The 24,495-nt window shown below is 39.4% G+C and overlaps 2 protein-coding genes and 1 long non-coding RNA gene across 4 annotated transcripts; 1 reads left to right on the top strand and 2 right to left on the bottom strand.

Annotated features, from left to right (window-relative positions):
- Positions 1-725: 725 nt before the first annotated feature.
- On the bottom strand, positions 726-6,471 carry c15h3orf52 (chromosome 15 C3orf52 homolog). The gene is made up of 7 exons (XM_004560537.3): positions 6,335-6,471; positions 4,634-4,705; positions 4,343-4,405; positions 3,913-4,045; positions 3,573-3,733; positions 2,062-2,132; positions 726-1,961 (listed from the first exon to the last, which is right to left on the bottom strand). Exons 1-7 carry the CDS (start codon positions 6,407-6,409, stop codon positions 1,769-1,771), a joined length of 768 nt encoding a protein of 255 aa, XP_004560594.3. The 5' UTR covers positions 6,410-6,471; the 3' UTR covers positions 726-1,768.
- Positions 6,472-6,514: 43 nt separating this feature from the next.
- LOC143412494 (uncharacterized) lies at positions 6,515-7,158 on the top strand. The gene is made up of 3 exons (XR_013093013.1): positions 6,515-6,655; positions 6,863-6,930; positions 7,023-7,158. It is a non-coding gene; the product is annotated as an uncharacterized LOC143412494 (long non-coding RNA).
- Positions 7,159-8,073: 915 nt separating this feature from the next.
- zgc:153184 (capZ-interacting protein) lies at positions 8,074-23,418 on the bottom strand. 2 transcript variants are annotated; one of them, XM_012921627.5, is made up of 6 exons: positions 23,220-23,418; positions 11,456-11,539; positions 11,248-11,313; positions 10,624-10,692; positions 9,678-9,890; positions 8,074-9,152 (listed from the first exon to the last, which is right to left on the bottom strand). In XM_012921627.5, exons 1-6 carry the CDS (start codon positions 23,223-23,225, stop codon positions 8,742-8,744), a joined length of 849 nt encoding a protein of 282 aa, XP_012777081.3. In that variant the 5' UTR covers positions 23,226-23,418; the 3' UTR covers positions 8,074-8,741. The 2 variants fall into 2 exon arrangements, with proteins under 2 accessions (XP_012777081.3, XP_004560678.3); XM_004560621.6 differs by having other exon boundaries at positions 11,456-11,542; positions 23,220-23,417.
- Between the last annotated feature and the right edge of the window lie 1,077 nt (positions 23,419-24,495).

Below are 24,495 nucleotides of genomic sequence, written 5' to 3'. Positions count from 1 at the left end.
ACAAGGCTATCAAAGCTCAGCGTGCCTGTTAGAGTAAATCTGGCTTTGGATGATTACTGATTCTTAAAATAGCATTCAGAAGAAAAAGCTCCTTTACTACAAGCAAGACATGCAGTTGCTACCTGTTAGACATAGACAGCCAGAATGGTGCCCATGAGCTATCACTGCTGCCAGCATATTTAGTAAAATGTTTACTTAGAGAAAAAAAATCCCCTCCGCGACTCTAAATACAGCACAGAGCAAAGTTGTCCAGTCTGGATCAATAAATTCCGTCTCAACAAAAATGTGCCAATATCTGCAATATTTGGGAATTTCAAAGAGCAAACAGGGCGGTGTGGTTTTATGTCCAGCTGTTGAAAGGTTTTGGATCCCACAGATGCGCTGCTGTTTAAACTTAACCTTTTGACCACCATGTGACTGTCATGCAGGATGGCTGTTTGTGAACATGTAAAACTGTATTTCCCCGCTAGGAAAAAGAAGAACAAGAAATAAAACTCAGCATTTCTTTCCATATAGTGTTATTAGTAATTCGTGTAATACATAATACTTCCTTTTCTCGGGAAGTCTCTTTTGTCGTTTGAGAAAATTGCTGACGTAAAATTTGTTTTAGTGAAATGTGCAGCTGTGTAAATGATGCAATGTAAGTTCCATGGAAGCAACACCACAGTTGTTAAATCACATATAAGTATTTGCATTATTGCATCAGTTGTAAAAAGGGGTTAGCCTTTTAAAGGAATGACTGTAATATCTTTATTTGGGAAACACATTCTTGGAAATTCAACAAGTTAAAGTGAAGAGAACTGAATGTCTGGTGTGGAGCAACTATCCTTGGAAATACAAACATTTATTACAGCTGTCATCTTAGACATACAGACATAATCACTGACACAGTAGCCAAAAAATAAATTAAAAACATACAACATAAACTGTTGCCAAAACCGTTGCAATAACCTGCTCCCTGCTCTGTAGTATTTACAATGTGAATTCCCGTTCTCTGCAAACTGAGCCAGAGAAAGGAATCAAGAGAGAGACAAAATCCCTCAACTGTCCGGTGGAAAATGCTCCCCCTAGTGTTCAACTACCAAAACAAACAGTGAAGGGGAAAACAGGGTCCCAACTATTTGCTTGCCCAATAAAACTGTTCTCGTGCTATAGTACACAAAACAATTTGTGTATAGAGTGCACAGTTTATAAGGGATGCGCAGCCTTTATGTAATAATAAGCAAATGACTCATTTTCCTGTTCATTTCCTATTAAACTGTTGATTGAATTGTGTTTTAGGGCTTTGCAAATGAAGTCGCAAAGCCCAAAAATAACAGCACAGATAAATTCAATACTTCCATTACAAATATACACCAGTTTTCTTATGTACAAATATCACAGTGAGAGTCGAGGAACTTAAAGAACTGACATGTAAATGCAGTAAACTATGAACAGTAAAACACAGTGAAATCTTAAGTACAATATCTCAATGTATTTCTTTCAATAAAAATATGTTTTTTGTGTTTGTTTTCCATTTTTTGTGAGTTTGACTATAGGTTATATTTTAACCTTAAAAAAATATCCCACACACAAACACACACATGACTACCATTACTTGCGGGGTGGCGCAACAATGGTCATGTAGCCTCCTGTGGTAAAGACGTCTCATATGCAGACTCATGAGAAAACAATGACATCGACGTGACATCACGGATGTTTAGTGGCTCATAAAAACTAAAAAGAAACCAAGAACTGGTTTTCTGGTCTCGCTGTAAACTTCTTGTCCTCAGTTTCCTAAAACCATTTTTAGGGAAGCTGGGTCAATGAACATTGGGTCCGATTCAGATTCCTGGTCATAAAGAAACTGTCTGAACACGTTGTACACCATCTCCCTGCTCAGAGTAAAATTCCTCAGCTGATCCTTCTCCTCTTCAGGCATGTGAAATGTCAGCTTGTAGTCAGCAAAGACTGAACCGTTCCTGCGGGGGAGGATTAAACATTTCTGAAGTTTAACGCACAAAATTCAGTGGTTTCACCGAAATACACAGTTCATAAATTCTGAGTGTGACGCGTATTTACCTGAAAGCGCGTATCTCTGCGTTGATGAAGTATCGCCCCAGTGCAGATGAGGTTTTGAAGAGGTCAGAGAGCTGGGTGGGGCAGAACAAAGCATGCAAGAGAAAGCATTAGCAGGAAATTGTTTTGCCTGGCACTCCCCTACCTACCTTTCTCTCAGCTCAATTTTAATGCTAATTGCTTTTACATTAAAATTTCAGAAGAAGATGAAAGCATAAAGCGCACACACAGGTTTTTGGGGTTTTGTGTAAACCAGGGGTGGGCAACTCCAACTCGAGGGCCGGTGTCCCTGCAGGTTTTAGATGTGTCCTTGAACCAACACAGCTGATTTAAATGGCTAAATTACCTCCTGAACATGTCCTGAAGTTCTCCAGAGGCCTGGTAACGAACTAATCATGTGATTCAGGTGTGTTGACCCAAGGTGAGATCTAAAACCTGCAGGACAATACTGCTCTTTCTTTTTTTGTGTGTGTGTGTGTGCGCCCGTGGGGGGGGGGGGGATCGTTACTCCACTATTCATAGTGAATGAAACAATAACAATCACTGTGTTTATCTTAAAAACATGCTGTAACCTGAACTGGAATGTTGTCATTCATCTGTTTCGTTTCTTTGGTGCATTGCAGGTGGATTGCACAGAAAACTACTGAGCTGAATACCATGAAACTTTGGCTCATTTTGCTACTATCAGTGTGCAGACATCGGCACATCTTCTATGACATTACCCTCTTTTACAACGTAGCTATTAACTATCCTTGAATTGCCTTATATAACAAGGGCACGTGGACTGCGCCGTGTATACACCAGCTAAGCACCATGGTTGCAAAAGCCAATGCTACACTGTTTGCCAGTAAATCTAATATAGCCACTGTAAAAGATATTTTGTACATTCACTATAAGGACAAACGAATTGGGCCAGATCTCCTAATCTTTGAATTTAGGTGTTTTCAGTCTCATTGCCACAAGTGCAGAAAAATCCAGCACTTGAGAGTCTGCCTTTACAGATATTTGTAAAACAATGAGTTGTTCTAAAAAGCGTAGTGCTGTAATAGGATGCAGTTGCAACAAGCCAGTTTGTGAAATTTATTCCCCTCCCTTAACTCTTAAAGTTTAATTTCCACATTTAACTCTAAGTGGTATTAACGCAGTTAATACCACTTAGAGTGACCATCCATAATTTACTTCTTAAAACAGTTTTTAGGAACCGCAACTCAGCCACAGAGGGGTAGACCACAGATACCGGTGGTAACGTTGCAGAGTAGGGTCACCGACTGCTGAGGCGCCGATGTTCTTCTGACTAAATGCAAAGTTCCAAAACCTTCCTTGACCTTAACATTAAATCAAAAACTGCACTCCAGGATCATCACAGTATGGGTTTCCATAGCCGAGCAGGTGTCATCTGTAGATGGCCCAGTGATTTTGTCCATACAGAGTATGTAGCAAGTTCTAAATACAACCAGCTAACACGAACAGATCAAGTACATCGTTTATAAAATATAAGTTATAAGTGGTCCAACCTTTGTTCCTAGTTCTGTAGCCAGTGTTTGGCTTTTATTGGAGGAATTGGTGGCGAGTTCGTCTGTGAAGACCTGGTTTGGCATCTGGAAGCTCCCACGGAAATTCTGAATGACTGTAAACGATGAAGGGTCAAATATGTCATCCTCATCCTGATGGATCGCTGCCCAAAGAGAAATCAGTGAGTGAAAAATTCGAATAGTTAAAAATGCTGCATTGTAGCTCCCTGCAATATTCATGCTTTCACATAACATAAATTATATTTTTTTAAATTTCATTCATTTCCATCTTAATGAATGCGCCACAACGTAGCACTAACAAGTAAAAAAAACATAACCTTACCTGCACATATAGCCAGTGAAGTAAAAATCACTGCAATGATGACAATGAGGATGAATATTATGACCATCCATAATCTAATTTCCCAGAAGACTTTCTCATTCAGCTCTTTCTTTATCCCACGCTTAGTGCAGTCCTAGAACATAATATAAATAATGAAATGGAATACACTTTACAAGGCAGCAGGTTTGTCATTAACTTAGATTTCTAGTCAGTTAATATACAGGCACTCAAACCTTTTCCCAACACGCACCAATTCAGAATACACATATTCATTTTTTCAGTCATTCACATAAAAAAACAAAAGATCAAAATTCATTTTAATTAAATTAAGATGAAAACATAAAAAACTGGGACAAATACCAAAAAATAATGCCTCTTTATTCCAAACCACAAGAGGTAATACCCAAGAAAAAAAAAGCACCTTTCATACCTTTCCAGATTTTTGAGACTCTACATCACATGAAGATGTCTGCACTCCATTAGTACCATTTCTCTAGCAGGACACAAAAAAAGATGGCATCATCACTTTGCTCACTTCCTTCACTAAATATAGAAGTCAAGAAGGGAAAGTGAGAGGTTTCTTTTCCTTCTACGGTTGCTTTTGTCTTCTGCTCAAAAAATAGAAAGGTCATACTCAAAAATATGTAGTTCTCATTCTGTAATAGATAATAAAATAATAGTTTAAAATAAATAGAGCACAACTTTAGTGAAAACTGCTTACGGGTTGCAGGAGACTCTCTGCTTCGGTTGGACTGGAATTCGTGTTGGCATCACCATATGTAACACATGTCCCCTAGAGGGTGAAAAATTTGGGGATATTTATAAAAGATACCACAATTCTTGAGCCAGCTCCCTCTTTTTTTAATTTTACAAGGAAAATGGGACAAAGGTGCAGTGATTTATTGAAACATGAGTAAGAATAGAAAGAACATGGAGTACATAAGGGAAGAACAGAGTTTTTACAAATTTGTAAAAGCTTGAAAATCAATATTTGCTATGGCCACCTTAAATCTTTGTCACAACTCTCTTAGGATGCTTTCTTCCCATTTCTTTAAAGGAATAGATCTCCAGGCTTCTTGAAGGATGTTCAGGACTATTCTTTGGATGTTGGCTGCCTTTGTTTAATCCTACCCTGCTTTAATAATGGTGAGGTCCATACTCCAGGGAGGCCAGTCCATGACTGACAGTATTCCATTGTGTGTGTGTTTTCTATCCAGGTACCAGAGTGTTTGGGATAACGGTCACGCTGAAAAATGAAGCCACTGCAAGACAGTTTCCAGATAGTATTGCATGGTGGATCAAAATTGGACTTTTCTGTATTCATTTCTTAAGGACGTGACTTTAAGATAATAATAATCTGCTGTAGGTAGTTTTTATGCCTGCCGTTTCTTGATTGTCCTCCACTTTCCCAGTTTCCTCAATTTAATAAGGACACCCTGCACATCATGCTGAGATATTCCATGTTTTCAGTTAACAGCTCTTTCAGAATCACCTTGTACTATTTCATGCCTGTTAAACTGTGTTATTGTTGGCATTTTTCATAGAGTGTGTTTTAGTGACAGGCTGCTAGAAGCACAAGATGCAGTTTAAAATTGTTGTTGTCTTTAAATATGTTATCTGTAGAGAAAACACTGGTTCATCCCTTGAGTTAGTTGCCTTTTCTATGCTTGAATGATTCATAGGTCAGTGTTAACCCCCCAAAAATCTCTTAAATTAGTTAGGCAGAAGGACTGGATTGAAAATGAGTGGAAAAGCAGCCAATGTCCAAAGAATACTTTGAAAGACCTTCAGAAAATGTGGAGAAGTACTGCTCGAGACAGTTAAGAAATACAAGAAAATCCAGTTCCTTGGAAGCACAATATAAAGAAGTGAAGTGATGACTCAATACTGTGTTGAGCTGTGAGTTTGGGTCATATTTTCCTCACATTTAAAAGCACTTGAATAGAATTACTTTTGTTTTGAAGCTACTTTTCATTGGATTTCAAAAACTGGTTTTTGATCCTTTAAACTAAACTTTCACATCAATGAGTGAAAACAAAGTTGCTCAAGAATTGAGTCTGTATTATGACTGGAATCCTAAGCCATGTTACACCCTCAAGCACACAGGAGGAGCATGTGGGCTCCTTCATTTCATGCTGTTAATGCATTCCTGCTCTTCATACACACAGTATGAAAATACATAATTAACTCGTCCGTCTACATAAGACGTTAGTATAATTTTAGTAGTATTACAGAGTAGAGTATACAGGAAAGAAGGAGCATTTTGTTTTACTTTCTATTCGCACAGAGAGGGCTGGAGGACTTATTACAAGGTGATTAAACATACAGACAGTATTTCATAAAATATCATGACCAATAACGCTATTATTCAAAATAAGAATGCCATTAAACAGAATTTCACATATTTATACCATTTACTCACCCCATGAGCACGTGAAACCGGTGCTCCATCGAATTCATCTTGGGATTTCAACATTTCCATCTGAATATCAACCATGGTGATCCTGGGCAAGATTCTTTCCAACCCGGAAGTGCCTATGCGCCTCAACTTTTAATGGTAATAAATACAAGCTGACCGCGGTGACATTAACGTCCCAGCTGAGATTCTCAAAGTATATTAACAGTTCCTGAATAACACCAGTCAGTGACTTCACATCGTTACTCAAGACAGCTTCTGGGAAAGCTTTTCTTCAGACGAGCCACGAAATCTTCCTTCCCTGCGTGTCCTTCTCAAGTCTGACAGGTGAGTCTTGAAGTTTCGGTGGAGCGGAGAGGCGGTGCGACTTCGAAACTTGGGAGGAAACATTGGAAGGACTCATGACGTTATAACAGCTGGCCAGCGGCACACCAATGCGTGATTGATAAGCAGCTTCTCTGTTGAATTACGTTACAGAGTTAGATATAATGCAGATGTACCCGTAAGCACTGCTGTTTATGCTTTTCTTTGCAGCCCACGTGATTTTTTTCAGTATTCTTCAATCTGTTGGCAGCTATGCGCTCGAGTGCTTTTTATGATACGTAAGTATTTGCTTAACCAAAGCATGGCTCCACATAACGTTTATTGTTTGGTTTATCTCTTGATGACCCATATATTTACTCTGTCCTTGCAGGAGTGGTTCAGTTTATCAGTGGTTCGGATCATGTGAACTTATGACCTTTCAGAAAGCTGTTTTTTTTGTTGTTGTTTCTATTATTGTGATTTGAATTGAACAACGACTTCAAAAACGGTCGATACAAATAAACGAGCTATTTACACATTGAAGATAAGTTTTATTCCACTGCTGAAACAGGTTTAGGAATTACTGTAACCTCTTCCGGATTACCACCAGAGGCCGACATACGCATTCTTATGTACACTTGTTAGCAACTCAGTGTTGTTAGACATGGACAAGGCACATGCTGAAGATTAAGCTGAGCATGAGAATAGGGAAGAAATATGATTTAAAGTGACTTTGAACGCGGCATGGTTGTTTGTGCCAGATAAGCTGTCTTTTGGTCCAAAGATAAAAATATCCAGTGAGGTGCAGGCCATATCAAGGCCACTCCACCCCTCACAACCAAAGTATTCAGAGTTACACCATGACACAAAGCTAAAATAATAAGATAATAAGATAATAAGATGCACCTAATCTAAGTGAAAGTGTCCGGTGAGTATAAGTCACGCCTTTTGTGTCAATAAAGGAGCTTTTTTTTTTTTTTAGACATGTCAGATGACATTCTTGGTATTTGTTAATGCTTAAAGGAGTATCCTCTGGCTTTTGTTTTCCATTTATTCTCAGCTTTGTTCAAGCTGAAAATAGAGAAAGCCAATGCAGAAAATTACATTAACTTCACGGACTAATGCTAATCGCCAAGAAGCAGTTTGTCTCATGTTAATTGGTGCAATGACACTATTAGTCAACAGTTTACACACATTAACATTACTGACATGAATTCTAAATAGAAATTGTAAGAGCGCTATATAGGGGCAATTCTGCATTTGGTCAATAGTACAGTTTCCCTTTATTAATGACAGTGTCTTAATATAAACTCTGACTTTTTGGCTAAAAACAACTCAAGACCCTCCTGTATTCCTTGGAAAACAGTTTTCTTTGGATGTGGTATATTCACTGATACATGACGATCCAACAAAAGGAAAAGAAAAAACAAAACATAAAGGTATTCGTTATGTAAGAAAGAAGCAGTTTATTTTCTTAACATTTCTGTGCATGATTTCACAGTAGCACTGTGATTTCTATATTTTGAAGTATACAAAATAAAAAGACAAGCATAGATCAACATACATTAATAACAAAACAACTAAGTTAAAATTACATACTTTGCTTAAAGTACTTTGGTATGACGTCAAAGCATTTATATATCTGCTTACATATATATGAACTATCTAATACATTTTTGCCTCTTACCAACCCACAACGTGGTAGCTTTAAACACTTCTGTGGATGTGTCAGGTACTCCTGATATGGAAGTGCACTCTTGACATTTCAACAAAGAAACATTTGCATTAAAAAAGAAAATTATAAAACAGGAGTCTTACAGACTTGGTACGACATGATGGATGTTTCCTGTGCTCAGGGAATACAGCATTAACTGCCATACTCATTTCCATGTGCACAAGCAGCTGCTTCTCATGACTCTCCAGTGTTTTGTTTTGTTTTTTAACTTATCAGCCAGTAGTAGGCGACAGAGGGACTTAAGAGCTGATATAAAGAGATAAAACCTGAATAAAATAACTCTTAAGGAGGAGTATTTCTCTAACAGTTTCTCAGAAAAGCACTGAATAACTTATTCATATATTTGGTATTTTTCATGTAAACATTCACACCCTCTCACTTCCCTCCTTCATCTGCCTCCTGAGGTGTCTCTCCCTGCCTTTCTTCTGCCCTAATGTCACCTTCTTTCTGCTCGGCAGGCTCTGAAGCCTGCTGTTCCTCCTTCGAAGCATCAGAGCTTCGGTCTTGTTCTGCTTCATGCTCCATGTCTTCCCTGTTGTCGTGGTCGCTTTTTGTCATTTCAGCGTTTGCAGTTTCACAGTCCCCTTCCTTGTTTTCAGCTTCTTTAAGACTACATTCAGCTTCCTCTGATGGGCTGTCCAAAACCTGGTTCTTGACCCCATTTTCTTTTGGGCTGCACAGTTCACATGGGGACAGTCCACTCCCGAAGCCTTCCGCCTCCTCTCCAGCTGATCTCCTGTGCTGTCTTGTGGGCAGTCGCCTTTTAAATGACAGTCGTGCGCGGGTCTGTGTGGAAAAAATAAGCAAAAGGATTAATTTTACATCTGTAAGAGTGTGCAGGTTTTCAGCTTTAAATGATGCAAGTAACTGTTTAGGTTTAATCAGCATATGCGTGACAGCACCAAACAAATGACACCCAGGGACTCTAACTAGGCTAAGGGGATTACATCCTCAATCCACCCAGCAGGAGCACACATGAACTACAGGAGCATCTTGCTTGAGCTTATCCAAGGCCGGCCTGTTTAAACAGACGTTGCAGAACCCCCACTGAGAAGCACGTCAGTAGGGATGGGGGGGAAATGTACCTGGCTGTGGTATCACAGCTTATTCGGCAATTAGCGTGAGAAACACGGGGCTTCAATGTGACAGCAACTCATGTTGGTCATTTTGTGACAAAAGTCACACAAAATTCACCACGAAACATAAAAGAAAGTTAAAGGTGTCATGTAAGGTGCATTTTGGCCTTCTGAAAGTTCAAAGTAATAAGATAAAAGTAGCCTAACTATACTATAAGGAGGAAGCACACAGCACCTTGTTGATGCTTGGCAATGGGGTCCCTTCAGGAGGGCTGTCGAAGCTGATGGGTTCCTCCTCTTCACTGGATTGATGCGAGGGTTGCAGGGTGGGAGTCAGAGGGCTCAGGCGGCTGCAGGGCATGGTGGGGGACAGCGGTGCCTGTGGCAGTTTCACCTCTGGAGTCTTTGGTGAAGGCAGCAGAGCAGTGGGTGACAGAGCGAGGTTGGCCTGAAGGGCAGGAGGGAAGATCCTGAAGCCAAGATACTAAAATTCTTCCATGAATTTTAAACTTCAATAACTTATAAACATACCAGAATAACAGTTTACTGAAACACAGAACTTGCTTTATAAGGAGATTAGGTGAAGCAGAAACTAAACTCTAGCATTTCTTTGAACATGTGTAAATAATATTTCCAGTCACAACGTGAGCATCGTTCTTTGAAAACTGAATTTAACTCATTACTTTACAGGCCTACCTACTTGATATTGCTCTGCGTACAACTACAACATTCCGGTTTTAAAATGTCACTGCTATAAGTCTGTCCTTGAAAAATCAAAGTGCTACAAATAGCCGACAAATTAACCCCGCCAACTGATGTCCTACCTGCACCGGAGAGAAAAGAAAGAGGGAGAATCGGCAGCCCTTTTGTCCCATGGCTGCCCACCGTGTGAAATTGCAAACCAAAGGAACTCAAGTAGCAAGTTAAAGCCTCGCCAGAACCTCTGTAGTCTGTGATCCAATTAGCTCATTAATCTGTGCAGATTGCTGCATAAGGCACAAGCCTCTCCCCTTTTACCTCCCTGCATGTGAGCGGCTCAGGCACCAGTGAAAACAGAACAGCGGGTGGCAGTAATGCTTTAAAAAACAGACTCCTGAATACTCACTGCAATAACCCATCATTAGTGAGCTTTGCAGCTTTTTCCCCCCCTCCTTCACCAATGAACCATGTGTTGCACCAACCTGCAGTTTCTCAATGACGGCAGAGTTCTTCAGCTTGACTTTAATGGGATTTGGTGGAACAGCAGATTTCTGCCAGAGAACACAGTTAATGAAAGACAAACATACAGTGGATTCACAACTAATATTTGCTAAAAGCTAATATTTATCAAAAGTTAATATTTACTAAGAGCATTGGTTGATTGTGCTTTAAGGCGCTTTTTCTTATAAAGTAGCCCATTAAGGCATATGTCCTACCAGATGCTAAGAATTGTTATATACATTTAAACATATTTCAGTTTTGTTACTAACAAAATATACATTTTTATTGTTTTTTATGCTTATGTAACATTTCTGTTGTGCTTTTTATTGGCCCATAACTCAATGATAGATTTGCGTAGTTTGTTTGGCATGTTGTCATTTTACTGGGAGGATAAACAACAGGCCTTTCCCAATGATTGAGGCAGAAGAAGAAAACCAAAAACACAAATAATAAAATACCACGTTTATCAACATTACACTACCCACTATGTTGAAACTGTGAGGCTGCAATGAACATGCACAGTAAACAAATCCAAGTCTGTCTTCTGGGGACTTTCAAGAAGCCAAACGTAACACGCGGGTCAATGAACGAACGCGGTGACTCACATCTGACTCGTCGTTATCATCCGTTTGATTTCGCAACTTCAGGGAACACGGAGGTCGTCTTCGAGGCTACAAATTTAAGGGAAGAGAACGAGCAATGATTCACTAACTGCTTCCTTTAAGAAAGCACATATATTTGAATAATGTTCTGCACGGACATACATGTTTGTAGACTTTTGTTTTGTTATACAGGACAAATAAAATGCATTACCTCGCCATTTGAGTTGGGTATTGGAAGAATATGACCTTTGAACTTTCCGGCCAGCTCAGCCACCGACGGCTTGGATGGAGAATTCTTCTGAAAGAAAGAAAAAAGGAGAAAAAGTGAAAAATACTGTATTAAAACTTAAATATACTGAAAAAAATATATAATTAGTTTTAGTATTTCACACACAGACTTCAAAGGTTAATGACAATTCCACAATCGTGACACAAGAACAGTGAATAATATGATAATATTAAGCAATATTTCTATATAGTGTGTATATACTATAACATGAAAAAATCAAAACCTTAAACATAATAGTGCATCAAGACTTTGTCATGGAAACCAAACTGTGGAACTGAAAGGCACTTTTAATTACACCCCCCCCTACTTGTCTAAGCTGAATGTTGTAACAAAGGGGTGTAACTTGCTGAACAAACAGAGCTAAAACATCATCCATTTTAATAAACATGGCATGTGCAGAAGGCAGCAGAACACAAATCATGTTCTAAGATTAAATAAAAAAAATAAAAAAAAAAGAAGTTTTTCGCTTCCTTCTTCTTAACAAGACTCCATCAGCGTGCCGGTTTAGTCAGGTCCTTAGAGGATCTCATCTAGAAAGCACAGGAAGTGAGCCCCCCCCCCTCTTTCGCTCGGTCTCTGCAGCTGTTCCACATCACGCTGCAGCCTGTGACAGGAGGGACCTGTCCTCTGCTTCAAACTGTTATCACTTCTTGGCTGCTTTACTTTCAGTCTCTCCCACTATTCCCAAGCTGATTGCTAAACATCCCTCCTCCGCACTTTGCTTTGATGGCCAGTAACTCCACTCTACCGTGGCTTAAGTAATAAGTTTGCTGACTGTGTCAGACCTAAATCTAAATTGAGAAAAACAACATCAGTACTAGTTTTTTTCCCAGGGTCTAGGTGCATGTTATACCAAGTATTGGAACCGTGCATTAGCTGAGCTATTTGTTTGCATAAGTTGGCAGTCGAAGTTATGCCAGGACTGTGCAAATTCCAGTGCATGATGCAGCCTTTTAATGGTTTGCATTATATTCACTGCTTGTGGGACCCCTCCTTGTCTCTTTGTGGCTTTCATATTACATCTCATTACCATCATACTTTTATTGACCACTAAAAAGCTCGTGCCTCTCCTCACATCTGCGATTCCAGTCACATTTCCTGGGTGTGCACTCGCAGTTCACCCGCCTTGCACATTTTGAACTGTGGCCCATGAAAACATGGATCTCCCAGGCTTCATAGATAGACACATTCCACATTTTAATCACACGCCTTATTTTCCTTCCCCCCCCTTGTTCTCAGCATGACCTCACCACCTTGCTCCCTCCACCCAAATACGTAATGGCACCAGCAAGCCTCGCAGTGCCTCTCGTAACATTTCTCTGCATTCTAATCCAGAGCCAGCCCTTTTCCTGAAATCTCTTTTGTCATTCACGATAAATAATAATTACAAGTGACCACCCACTCGTCATGCCATTATTTTGTAACCTCTAATTGTTTAACTATTTCCTGTCCTTCAAAAACAAATGCCTCCTTGAGAACAAAGTCAAAACACGTGCAGGGGACAGGAAGTGGAACTCTTTGTTTTGTATATCTATGCGCTGATGTTTTAGGTGAAGAAAGTCATGATTGCAGTTGGAAAATTGAAACTGCTTATGTGCAGGAAAAATACTACAAATTATTAAAATATGGAGAAGCAAGTAAAAGTAAAATTGATATATGTAAATGTCAAGAGGGTCTAGGAGTGTTAGTTATTTAACATCTGCACAACTTCATAAGAACTAATTGGAGGTGCATTATTATTCTTTCATCCTTCTTTTATGTAAGCCCTTATCTTTAATGAGCTTCTTCATGTGGAACGAAAATAAATGTCACGCTCCATAAAAACTCCCGAATTTAATGACACTTAATACGCATTTATATAAGATGATAAATGTAATTCTGTTCATGCATAATGTAAAAATATCCAAGACGTGTATTATCAACACATCAGCAGTTACTTTAAAACTAGAGTCTTGCATATATTGAGGTAACACCCAAGACCATGCGACATACTGTCTGTGGACGTAAAAACAGTGGTTTTATTAGGTTTCTCATCAGCTTTGAGTTTCACAACATTTTACAGATACAAAGTCAGCACTCTTATGAAAAATGAAGTGCATCTTAACAACGCCAGTGACAAAAATCTTTTTCCTCTCAGCTCATGAACACATATAGCTTCATCAACTGTGTCACCAAGATGACAAAAAGGCTTCTGGTGGGTTATCACTACTACACATGCTTAACTTTGGTGGGACCCCAAGCTCAGTGGAAGAGTGGGAAACTATGTTTCACTATGAGCAGGGCAAACTATTTCTGGGGCTCTAGGCCTGGGAAAAAGCACCAGAGCTGTGTAGGCTTCCTGGATCACAGCTCTACTCTGTAACCCCCCGGCTCCTAAGAGAGTGTGTCCCTGGACATGCTAGACCACATCTGAAACATACCATAATCTAGCATACAGGGCAATTGAACATATCTAAAAAAGGAAATGCCTTCTAAAATGGTAAATGGCCTGTATTTATATAGCGCTTTACTAGTCCCTAAGGACCCCAAAGCGCTTTACACATCCAGTCATCCACTCATTCACACACTGGTGACGGCAAGCTACATTGTAGCCACAGCCACCCTGGGGCGCACTGACAGAGGCGAGCCTGCCAGACACTGACGCCACTGGGCCCTCTGACCACCACCAGGCCCTCTGACCACCACCAGTAGGCAACAGGTGAAGTTTCTTGCCCAAGGACACAATGACCGAGACTGTCGGAGCCGGGGCTCGAACCGGCAACCTCCAATTACAAGACAAACTGCCAACTCTTGAGCCACGATTGCCCCATGTGTGACACACACAAAACCAGGCCCAGCTTAAATCCAAGAAAGCTTCCTGGAAATAGCTCATTTAGGTTCGCTTTTGCACAAATTAAAAGTGTTCTTACCATTCAATAGCTGCATTTTGATGCTTTCAGTAAGACTGGCGTTTAATGGATCAGAGGTAAAGTGTATCGTCTTTAAGTAAATGACTGACCGCAATAATATAAGCAGACATATGCACTATAGCCCCCACCCCAGCAAATATCTCCACACTGAACAACCACCAGCTTTGCAGTCTTTTTGACATCTAGTCGAGTTTGTAAAACAATATGAAATTGAAAGGTGTGAAGGAAAGCCACTGATGAAATATACTTCTCAAACATTGTCTAGATGTCTTTGTTTGGCTTTCTATCCAAAGAAGGTTTCGTTCCCCCCCCTGTATCAAGTAGGGGGGGGGGGGGAGAAAAAAAAAAAAGTCATCGATCGAGTGGACAGTGAGAACATCAGGAACTATAGCCACTGAGTAGACAATGTACTGCTCACACCACAGCTTTGTAAGGAGAGGATATCTATGACAGTGTAACATATTTACCATGTAACAATTTAAATAGATTTTAGATAAACATCATGGCTGCTGTAATACTTCCGGAGAACACCATGTAAGAGGATTCACTAAGATTTAGTTTGTTTAAAAAAAAAAAAAAAAAAAAAAAAAAAAAGGTTCAATTTGTCTGGTTTTGTCAGAGTGAACCTGTATAATACTTGGAAACAAAATCCATTCATTGAATTCTATTATTGTAGGATATTTACCTTATAATATAATGTGCGCTATATCAATAAAACTGAGTCTTTGTGGTCATATGGTGACCAGTTTTGACCTGAGATGTAACGTCACCATTTTAGTCATGCTGGGACAGTACTTAATGGATGAGCCGTGTTAATTTCGTTGATTAATTCTTTTAGTCATAGTTTTTATCAACAAGCTTTTTTCCCCCTGACGATAACTAAATAAAAACTAATGCACAAGGACAAAAACTATGATAAAATGTATTCACACTTGCGTAGACATATAAAAACAAGATGAAAATGTTCTGGTCAGACAAAATCCAATCAGAGTTCATCAATTTGTGTAGAAAGGCGGGACGAGTTTGGAAGTGACCCAGAAGTACTCTCCTTGTGCCGTAAGGTTAGACATGAATTTGATCTGCCGCCGACAAATGGAGCGGGAGGAGGCAAGCTCCCATGCTCCCTGTTTCTCATGAATACGTGATAAAATGTCAACACATGGGATGATAATAAGAGTAGACGCATTACACTTTTGATTTAAGGAAAATAAGACGCTTTGTAACTTTTGTAACACTTCGTTTTAGCCAGTCTACAATAATGTTACGATATTTAGTCAACTAAAACTAGAGTAAATGGGGGAAAAAAAAAAAAAAAAAAGGAATTTAGATACTAAATTATGATTATAACTAAATCAAAATTTGCTGCCAAGTTAACACTGCCCGTGAGAACGGAAATATTTGATGCAGTCACATCAAATACTTTAAATCCTCATTTATCTGAGTGTGTGATGTTGGGGCACCCTGATATACAAAGAGCACGGCAAACAGTCAAATATCACTTCTGCTGGGTGGTCACAGGGTTGGGGTCAAACACGAATGCACCTGAAGAGATTTAGGAAAAATGTGGATATTATCTACTAGAGTAATCAATAGATAAAGTGAGAAAATTAGAAAAAGTAAAATTGTACTAACAGTGGGACCAAAACTGGAGACTCCCGTTTGCCATCAGGAAGACGTTTCTATGGTTACCTATGAGGTTTAACAGTGTCTTTAAATAACTAACTGAGAAATGAAGGTGCTACAATTTCTTTAAAATCAATATACTGCGCTAAAAAGATATTTTGAAATTGCTAAGAAAATTATCTACGAATTCCACATTTTCTCTGTGGGCTGTGCTTAGAGACACAAAGGTTATTGCTAACCAGTGCCTTAATTTTTAGGCTGTGGATGGAGACACGAGGTTTACTGTATGACTAGCAGAAGGAGAACAGAGAGACCACAGATCACACAAAACCAGTTATTGTCCGTTCCTGTGATTCCCATTTCCAGAGGCAGGAGAGAAGAAGCACATGATGTTAGTCTGCGTAAATCTTAAACATATCTGCTTGTGCAATTGTCTGAGAGCAAGAAGCCATGTACATAAAGGAGCTGATAAAGGTGCTGTCTGGCGCAGGATCTTTTAACTCTCAATCCTAATAATGTCTAACTGGCGAGCCTCAGGGTGTGGATCGGTGAAAGTGAAGATAAATACAGCACACAGCTGTTCAGCAAGACTTTGTTCCATAGGTTCACCAAGCCTAATGGCTTCAGTTTGAGTCTGCAGACTTTTCACAAGTCAGCGTGTTCTGCCAGGGGGAAAACCACCACAGTTAGCAGCTCCCTTCTGCCTACACATGTTAAGTGGCGAGAGAACAGACAGGCACTTTCTTGCTAGCTGCATTTCCAGGAAAACATGATGTGTTTTTGGACCAGACCTCATCTGAATATGTCAGTTTTCCACTGCCCATTACTGGCACCACCGTTGTGTGTTTTCACTTACGTGTGCTAGTGTTATAAAAGGTCCTGAATCAGAGGGATGAGGTAAATGGACAAACTCATTCACTTGTTGCTGCAGCCTCCGGGGAAATGGGAGGTACTGCAGACACAGCCTAACACTGTCGACTGAGGAGACAAATATTAAATAAGCATCCAGAGAAAAGGAAAACAAATCCAAATGACCCGAGAACAGAAAGCTGCAGATAAAGTTATTTTTCCCAAGAATACCCAGAAGGCCAGAACACATTTTTCTCAAATGTGATAAATGCACCAACAATATCAATATCCCAAGTGACTTTAACTGCGATTTGATTAAGAAATTGTTAATGTGGGAATGCACTGTTTAACAAGAATCTGAGAAACAAAAGCTACCAGAATATGTGAACAGCTCATGGTAGAGATTACAGCTCCCAAACATTTGAACTTATTCAGGAAAACTTTAGTGAGTCTCACAGGGCTCTGGTATTCTCATTCACTCTGATCCAAACAGCACAATGACAAGCCATCAGCATAGTGAATCAGATGGTTGACATTGTGGACTAAAGAACACAGACAGTCACGGGATGACATCATTCAGTGAAGTCACTTTAATTACATGGTACCTGCAGTGTGCCAGAGGATCTGGGATCTGTTCAGGCATAGCGATCATATTTTGGCAGTTTGGCAATAGCCTGAATAGTGTAGTGATGGAGTAAAGGGATTTGAAGTGGCACATAAGTATGAAACTGGATGTAGACAGTGACATTATATATGCTGCTTGTGAATAAAACATTATTTTTTCCCCATGATTTCTTTCTGTTGGGAATTCAATCTATCCTCCCACTTTTCCACTACTCTACCACTTCCTCTTCCCAACATTTTCTTAACTCCATTCCTGGCACCACAATATTCTGCTAATGAGAGTTGAACTGCATGCGTTTCTAGATCATTTCAAGCAAACTTAAGGCTTTCAGACCGGAGATTGTGCAACAAACAACCACCCTGTACAGCAGGATGTCATTTGTGTTTCAACTGAAAACCTTACAGTTTGACTTTACCCTACTACCACAACCACAGAGACCCGAGTAGTATCTACATGTCACCTGTGTTCTACACTAACTAAGGATAGTTTCAAATCTTATTTAGTGAATTTATAAAAATTTGATTAGGTTTCCAAACAGTATATGTGGACAGGTTAGCCCAGCATCAGCCTGCTACAACGTTTAAACTGAATCATAATTTTACTGGCAGTAGAAAGTCTCTAAAAAGAACATGGTGGCACAGTTTAGGTTTGCTAAGTTTAACTGAACAAACCACAAGACTTTTGATGATTTGGTCTTGTTTTGCAGCCAGATAACATCTTGCTGTCATTGACTCGTACAGCAGCTCCTATGTACACCGCAGTATTCTTGAGTCACATGTGAGGCTATATGTCACACAGCTAAAGGTTGACCGAATCTGGGTCATTCAACAGGACGATCATTTCAAACTTCCCAGAAAATCTGTAATGAAATGGCCAAACATCAGCCTGACAGAAACACGCTGGTGTGATGTTAAGAGCTGTGCATAAACGAATGCCCACAAAACTCAAAGAACATTGTAAAGAAAAGTGGGCCGAAATTCCTCCACAGCGATGCGAGAGACTGATAAAGTTATACAGAAAACAATTTCTTTGAATTTTTGCCACAGCAGAAAAAAGATATTGAATTGTTGGGCCTACATAGATTTTTACAAGACTGCATGAAGTGCTATGAAAACTCTTTTTCACATGACTGTACATGCCCAAACCCACAGGATGCACGTGTCTTCCAAGCTACAACAACCTAAAAATCTCAATACCTTTCACACAGTACATTCAATAATAAAGCAACAATGATGAAATCATAAATATTCAACATCTTAAAGAGGTTGCAAGATTTTCCTTTTTAAGAAAAATGCAAAAGTTGATGTGGGAAAAAGGGCAATTGCAAACTATGTGCATCTTGCAGCATTTATTGCATTTGCACTACTTTCTGCCAAAAAAGGAAATCAAGAGCATGGCTAAATGCCACATTTAGAAGAGGGTGGTTGAAGAGGTGCAGGTAGCAGGGGTTAACTGTTCTGCAGGGAGATTTGTAAGAAATGTATAAACTCATGATGATAGTGTTTTTGTAGTTTCCACTTCCTCTGTTTGGCTCACTGTTCTCAAAATCCTTCTGCACGTACCTCACATTTTTTAGACTTTGCGCTGAAAAGTCAGCATGTTTGAGAAGCTGCAGATGTCTAAGACAGCACAAACAGCCCCCCCGGCCTTTACAAACTTAAATGGCTTTGACTGCAATAACTTGTACCCTGTCAGCTCTGTCAAGATGAAGATCTCAAGAACTTACCTGCAATAACAAAGCTGGGCCAGAAGTTGTGTTGCCAGCATTCAAATTACAATGATTTCTTCATGGTGTACATGCATGCGTTCATGGTGTAATTTTTAAGGGCAAACAACATGCGTGTTTTGCTTCTACATATCAGTGTCCTCTGCGTTATCTCTTCTGTAGTTCCCACCCCACACACAGTATCTCTCTGCTTCACGCATTGCTTTGAACTGTTAGCTCTGACGAAGTCTCGTCCTGATAGCAGAACCTTTTGGTCTGTGTGGGCTGCAAATAACAACATTGTTTAGGAAAAGAACAAAAGTGTTGCAGTAAAACGCAGCAAAAGCATTTAGAGGATTATGGGGCTTAATGAATCATTTGATCGGTCGTAAAGGTGCAAATAGCCTCCTATGACTCGAGGTGCTATAATGAGGGTCGACGTGGAGAAGTAACTTCAAGCAGCAAAGCAGAGAGTAGACATATGCAACACAAGGAGACATAAAATGCCTTACTTTGAATTAAACTTGGGCAATTTCACATCTGATGGGAACAATTAAACTGCTTCAGCCAGCTGCAGAATCAAGCCCATTTGTCAACCAAACACATTGTGTGCATCCCTCAGGCGTGAAAAATATTATAAATTTACCCAGTTCTGATTTTTTCCCCTCCAACTCCATTTTTTCGATCATCTCATCTTTTATTGTTGCAGCTCACTTCTTGCTGAATGAACCGCCACCGACTCCTAGTATGATTATTGTCATACTAAGGAGGATGATTATTGTCTGCAGACAATAATCTTCGTCTCCCTCTCCAGACAATAATCATTGCACTCATTCATACAGTGCATCTGCATCTTCATCTGGGAACATGCACTGCAAACATTATCAGAGAATCTAAGCATTTTTAAGGAGTGCAAGTTACTTTTTTGTAATGAGCATAGTCCAACTCTCATGTCAACAACAGTTAAGTTAGGCCCCCCAAAAAAGTGTTTATTTTCACCCTGTTACTGTTATCCCCAGGGAAACTGCATGCATTGTGAAATAATCAAGAAAAACTGCAAAGAGCAATAAGATTCTGCATGAAATTATTTTGCGATTACATCCTTTTGGAAGTCAAAGCTTTTGTATAACAAAAATAAAGTTAAAATAAGTAATAAGTAATTAGCCTATAGAAAGCATAAGTTAACTACAAGATGCTGGCTGTTTGTCCAAATGTCACCCAACTCATCCCAACAATGCTCAAAACTGTTTTGGAAACATAAGTGAATTTTATTAACTGTAAAAGTCACAAAACATTGAACAGACACCCCACTGTGTGTGCTTTAAACGGAGATCTAGCCATAACGACTCCGTGACTCAGAGGATAGGCCACAGTGTCTTCCACTTTCCTTGATCTTAGTGTTTTGCATTCCACTGAGTTTCACGGTCAGTTAGGTGTCTGTTTTATGTTTGCTACAGAGTGGACCATTCATTCGGTGTACTGAAACATGGCACATTAGCACTGGTTAGGAAAACAAGGCAAGGCCCATCAACAGGAATTAAAAAATAAAAATCACACATATATGGGTTTATTTTACCACACATTGTCTAACATTTATGCAAATGAGTGTAGCGTATGTTTAGTGAGATAGTACCTCATTTGCATTTTTAAATGAGAAAGTAATTAACTCGGAAAGTTTCACGGTGATATCTTTGAGATAAACCGTTTTCAGATAAAAACCGAGGGTATATTACCACAGGCATGAGTACATTTATTTTTTGCCAACCATTTTTGAGCTGAAATGTCAGCAGTACATGTCCCAGTTTTATTCCTACCTATCCACTGAAGTATTTTTCCAACACATTCTTGGAGTAACAACCTTTGTTACCTTTGTTTGCAAATTAGCATGAGCTTAGATAAATAATGCCAGAAGTTTCTTCCTGTTAAAAAGGAGTTTTTCCTTCTCCCAGTCACCAAGTGCTTGCTCTTAGGCAGTCGTCTAATTGTTGGGGTTTGTTCTGCATCGTTGTACCATTTTTACCTTGCAGCATTAACCACCTTGAGGCGACTGTTGTTGTGATTTCGAGTTAAATAAAACTGAATTTAAATAAAGCCACAGGTGCATGTGAAAGTAAAAAAGTCACCAAGTTTAATGGTGATCGGGAATATACATGTTTATTTTCTTTCTTTTTTTACTCTTTTCGTCTGTAGTTGTAGTATACAACCTTTGACAATGGACTACATGTACCAGTGACTGCAGCGCTGCGAGCACCATTTAAAAAGACATGTTGTTGTAATGCAAAAGTGGAAAAACTAACTCATTAGCAAATGTCTGGCTGGTACAGACTGAGTTTCTGTGTTATTGGTCTCTTTACTTAGGATTACATAATAAATGTGCATGCCATATGGTTGGCAATGCGATCTCAAATACTCAGTCCTCCAGCTGTGGGGATGTTTTTCCATGAGAGGAAAACCACCACACATGCATATACAGTACTAATTTTCAGGTGTTTGTGCACATACACACAAACACACAGAGTTCCTAGAAGGGAAACACAAAGTTTAAGAACTTCCATGTGTTAATCTTCTCCTTAGGCTGGCTTGAAGGCGGTGACGTAAATCAACATTTGTGACCGTGACCCATTCTTTGACTATGCTAGAACCACACATTGGCCACCATTAGCATGTGACATCCAAAACTAAGCTAAAGACACTTGGATGACAAATTTCACTTCACTAATTGTGGTAATTGCGGAAAGACCAAATGAGCTCAGTCATCAATAGATCCATGAAACTGCTGACAGGTAATAGCAGAATATCCGGGTCTATATGCTGTTCACAGGCTCCCAAATCAAGTCACACTGGGTTTTTTTAGAGGGTACAGAAAATGCATCAAATGCACATCAAAGCTTTGCTTCAGGATGAAAGTTCAGTTTTTGATTATTTTTTATTTTAACAGTTTCATTTCACTGGAAGTATTTCAAATCATAAATACTTGTTTGTTAAACGCTCTTATCTTTCAAGATTTGAAGGTGGTCCCTATTTGCTACACAAAAAGTCGAATAAACTCGCAAGGTGAACAAGTCGAAAGCAATTCTAAAGAATGTGAGATCGGTTTTGTTCTCCGTCTTCTTCTGTGGTTGGAGAAAAGGGGTATTTCTGCTATTTTCCACATGAGATTAAAAAAACTTAATAATGATGTCTGAGGGAACAGCTTGTTTTGCAGGGAGGAGGCCGGGAACCTGTGAGCACACAGTGCAGGGGAAGACTGAACAGACTTCCTATACCATAAAGAAGAGCTCGTGTTCTTTCTTTTAGCTTCAGCACAAGTGAGTAAAGGAAAGTTTGGGTTCTGAGAAGTGGCAGGAACCCCCAAAAGTCCTTACAGAAGACTTAAAATTAATAAAATAGCAGTTTGAACTGTAAATTTGCCATCGCGGCAAAACAGCATCTGGTGAAAGATGTTCTAAGAGTTCCGTTTCCTTCCTCTACACTGCTGTTATGTTGTTAAATTGTGACCACAAACCTGTTATTGAAGCATATCAGCCGGAGGCTCAAACACACAGAGCCAAATAGGTTAAAATTGGTGTGTCTTTAGTCTCTATGCTTCAAAAACAGACAGACAGACACACACACACACACACACACACAAAAAGAAAAATCCAAAAAGTGAGTCTGAGTTTAAAAGCACATCACGCTGCTATCACGTGCTGATTGCTATCACAAACCACACTATATGATCATCTTAGTAAAGACATAGGACACGCTCATAATGAACCATTGGTCAAACATTTGTTAAAACATTGCGCAAACAAGTCCCAGTTCCCCCACAAATATCCCAGTAATAATACTGAGCACAAATAAACTCTCCTATGATGCAATGCCTTAATTTCAACCACAGTCTCTACACACAACCAGATTAAATGTTAAAAACATCTGGCTTCAGAGCACGGGCTGCATAACGACTGCGCTCGGAGTCATATATATAGTTTCTACCTCCATCCTGTTGAATGTGGAAAAGACCGTCCCCTCCTGCGTAATTCTCTCCTTTTCGGCCTCTTGGAGCGAACTGCTGGGTTGTGAGGAAGGTGAGAGCGGGGAGAAGCGTAGCTCGTAGATAGAAACTCTGTGTTTATATCTGGAGCCAAATCAGCCTCATGGAGGTGGGAGGAGCGGGCAACTTTCACGCGCATTTGGCTCCTTCAACGCCGTCAAGTCAGTCGGATTGAAAATGCCACTTTTCCCAAAGCCTTTCAAAATAAAACGCACTTTGCCGTCACTCAAAATTACTTTTGTCTTGCAGGTTTGGCAGCTGCAGGGCCGGTCCGTGGCATAGGCCGTATAGGCAAATGCTAAGGGCGCCGTCCATCAGGGGGCGCCACGCCAGTGCCACAAATGTTGAAAAAAAAAAGAAAAGTTGGTACTATTATTTCTAAATACAAAAAATAATCCCACGTTAATTAAAATGCAAAGTAAAGCTTATTTAATAGAAATATTATTTGTTACAACATTACGCCCCCTCCCTTCCCGTATCATGGTTCCTTTTGGACGTCACCACATCAAAAAATCAACACAAGATGTCAAAACGGCCAAAACTGTCAGGTGGCCAGGGAAGAAAAAAGAGAAAAGAAGAGGAGGAGAAACGAGAAAAAGACAGAGGTAGGTAACGTTAGCCTACATGAAATTATTTGTCTGAATGTGATAGTAACCTAAATTTTTAGCATTAAGCTAATGTTACATGATTCGCTAATTGCTAATCAATAAATAGCTAGTTAACTGTTTTAACGTCAGTTAATATTGTGGAGGGGGCTAAATTGTTATGGAAAATAATAATGTAACGTTAGGTAATTACAGTACTCCCACCTTTCCCACCATTCCTCATTTGTATTCATCTTTTAAGCAGGTGTTTTTTGTTTACATTGTTATTGCCTTCTGGTTAGCTAACGTTTACCCTGCAGGTCACTTTTCCACCCCTGTATATATTACAGTTGTAAGCCTAGTTGTTAAAGTGCACATCATTAATGTTAATTAAGCAATATCACATGAGAGGGAATGCTGTTTTTTAATATGAGCACTGCTGTGATTCGGTCAAAGATAATCATAACATAACATTCTCATATGATATTATACTGTTACTTTGCATTCTGCTATTCAGCATTTCACTGTAATGATGACAATAAATTGAATCTAATCTAATTTGCATAAGAGTTAACATCATACATATATCTCTTTGGTTTTTCATTTATATTATATCATTTCATTTTATTCCTGG

This window comes from Maylandia zebra, linkage group LG14 (genome assembly GCF_041146795.1).
Source record: "Maylandia zebra isolate NMK-2024a linkage group LG14, Mzebra_GT3a, whole genome shotgun sequence".
NCBI lineage: Eukaryota > Metazoa > Chordata > Actinopteri > Cichliformes > Cichlidae > Maylandia > Maylandia zebra.
This window is presented reverse-complemented; position numbering and strand designations above follow the sequence as displayed.

Bases quoted from the DNA above. Each gene is read 5' to 3' on its own strand.
- c15h3orf52 (XM_004560537.3), bottom strand. From the start codon at position 6,409: ATGGTTGATATTCAGATGGAAATGTTGAAATCCCAAGATGAATTCGAT. The intron at 3,734-3,912 runs GTAAGGTTATGT...CTCTTTGGGCAG, and splicing joins TTCACTGGCTATATGTGCAG to CGATCCATCAGGATGAGGAT. The intron at 2,133-3,572 runs GTTGGACCACTT...TGCCCCACCCAG, and splicing joins CTACAGAACTAGGAACAAAG to CTCTCTGACCTCTTCAAAAC.
- zgc:153184 (XM_004560621.6), bottom strand. The intron at 9,891-10,623 runs GTTGGTGCAACA...CCTGCCCTTCAG, and splicing joins CCGTCATTGAGAAACTGCAG to GCCAACCTCGCTCTGTCACC. The intron at 9,153-9,677 runs GTGCTGTGTGCT...TTTTCCACACAG, and splicing joins CATTGCCAAGCATCAACAAG to ACCCGCGCACGACTGTCATT.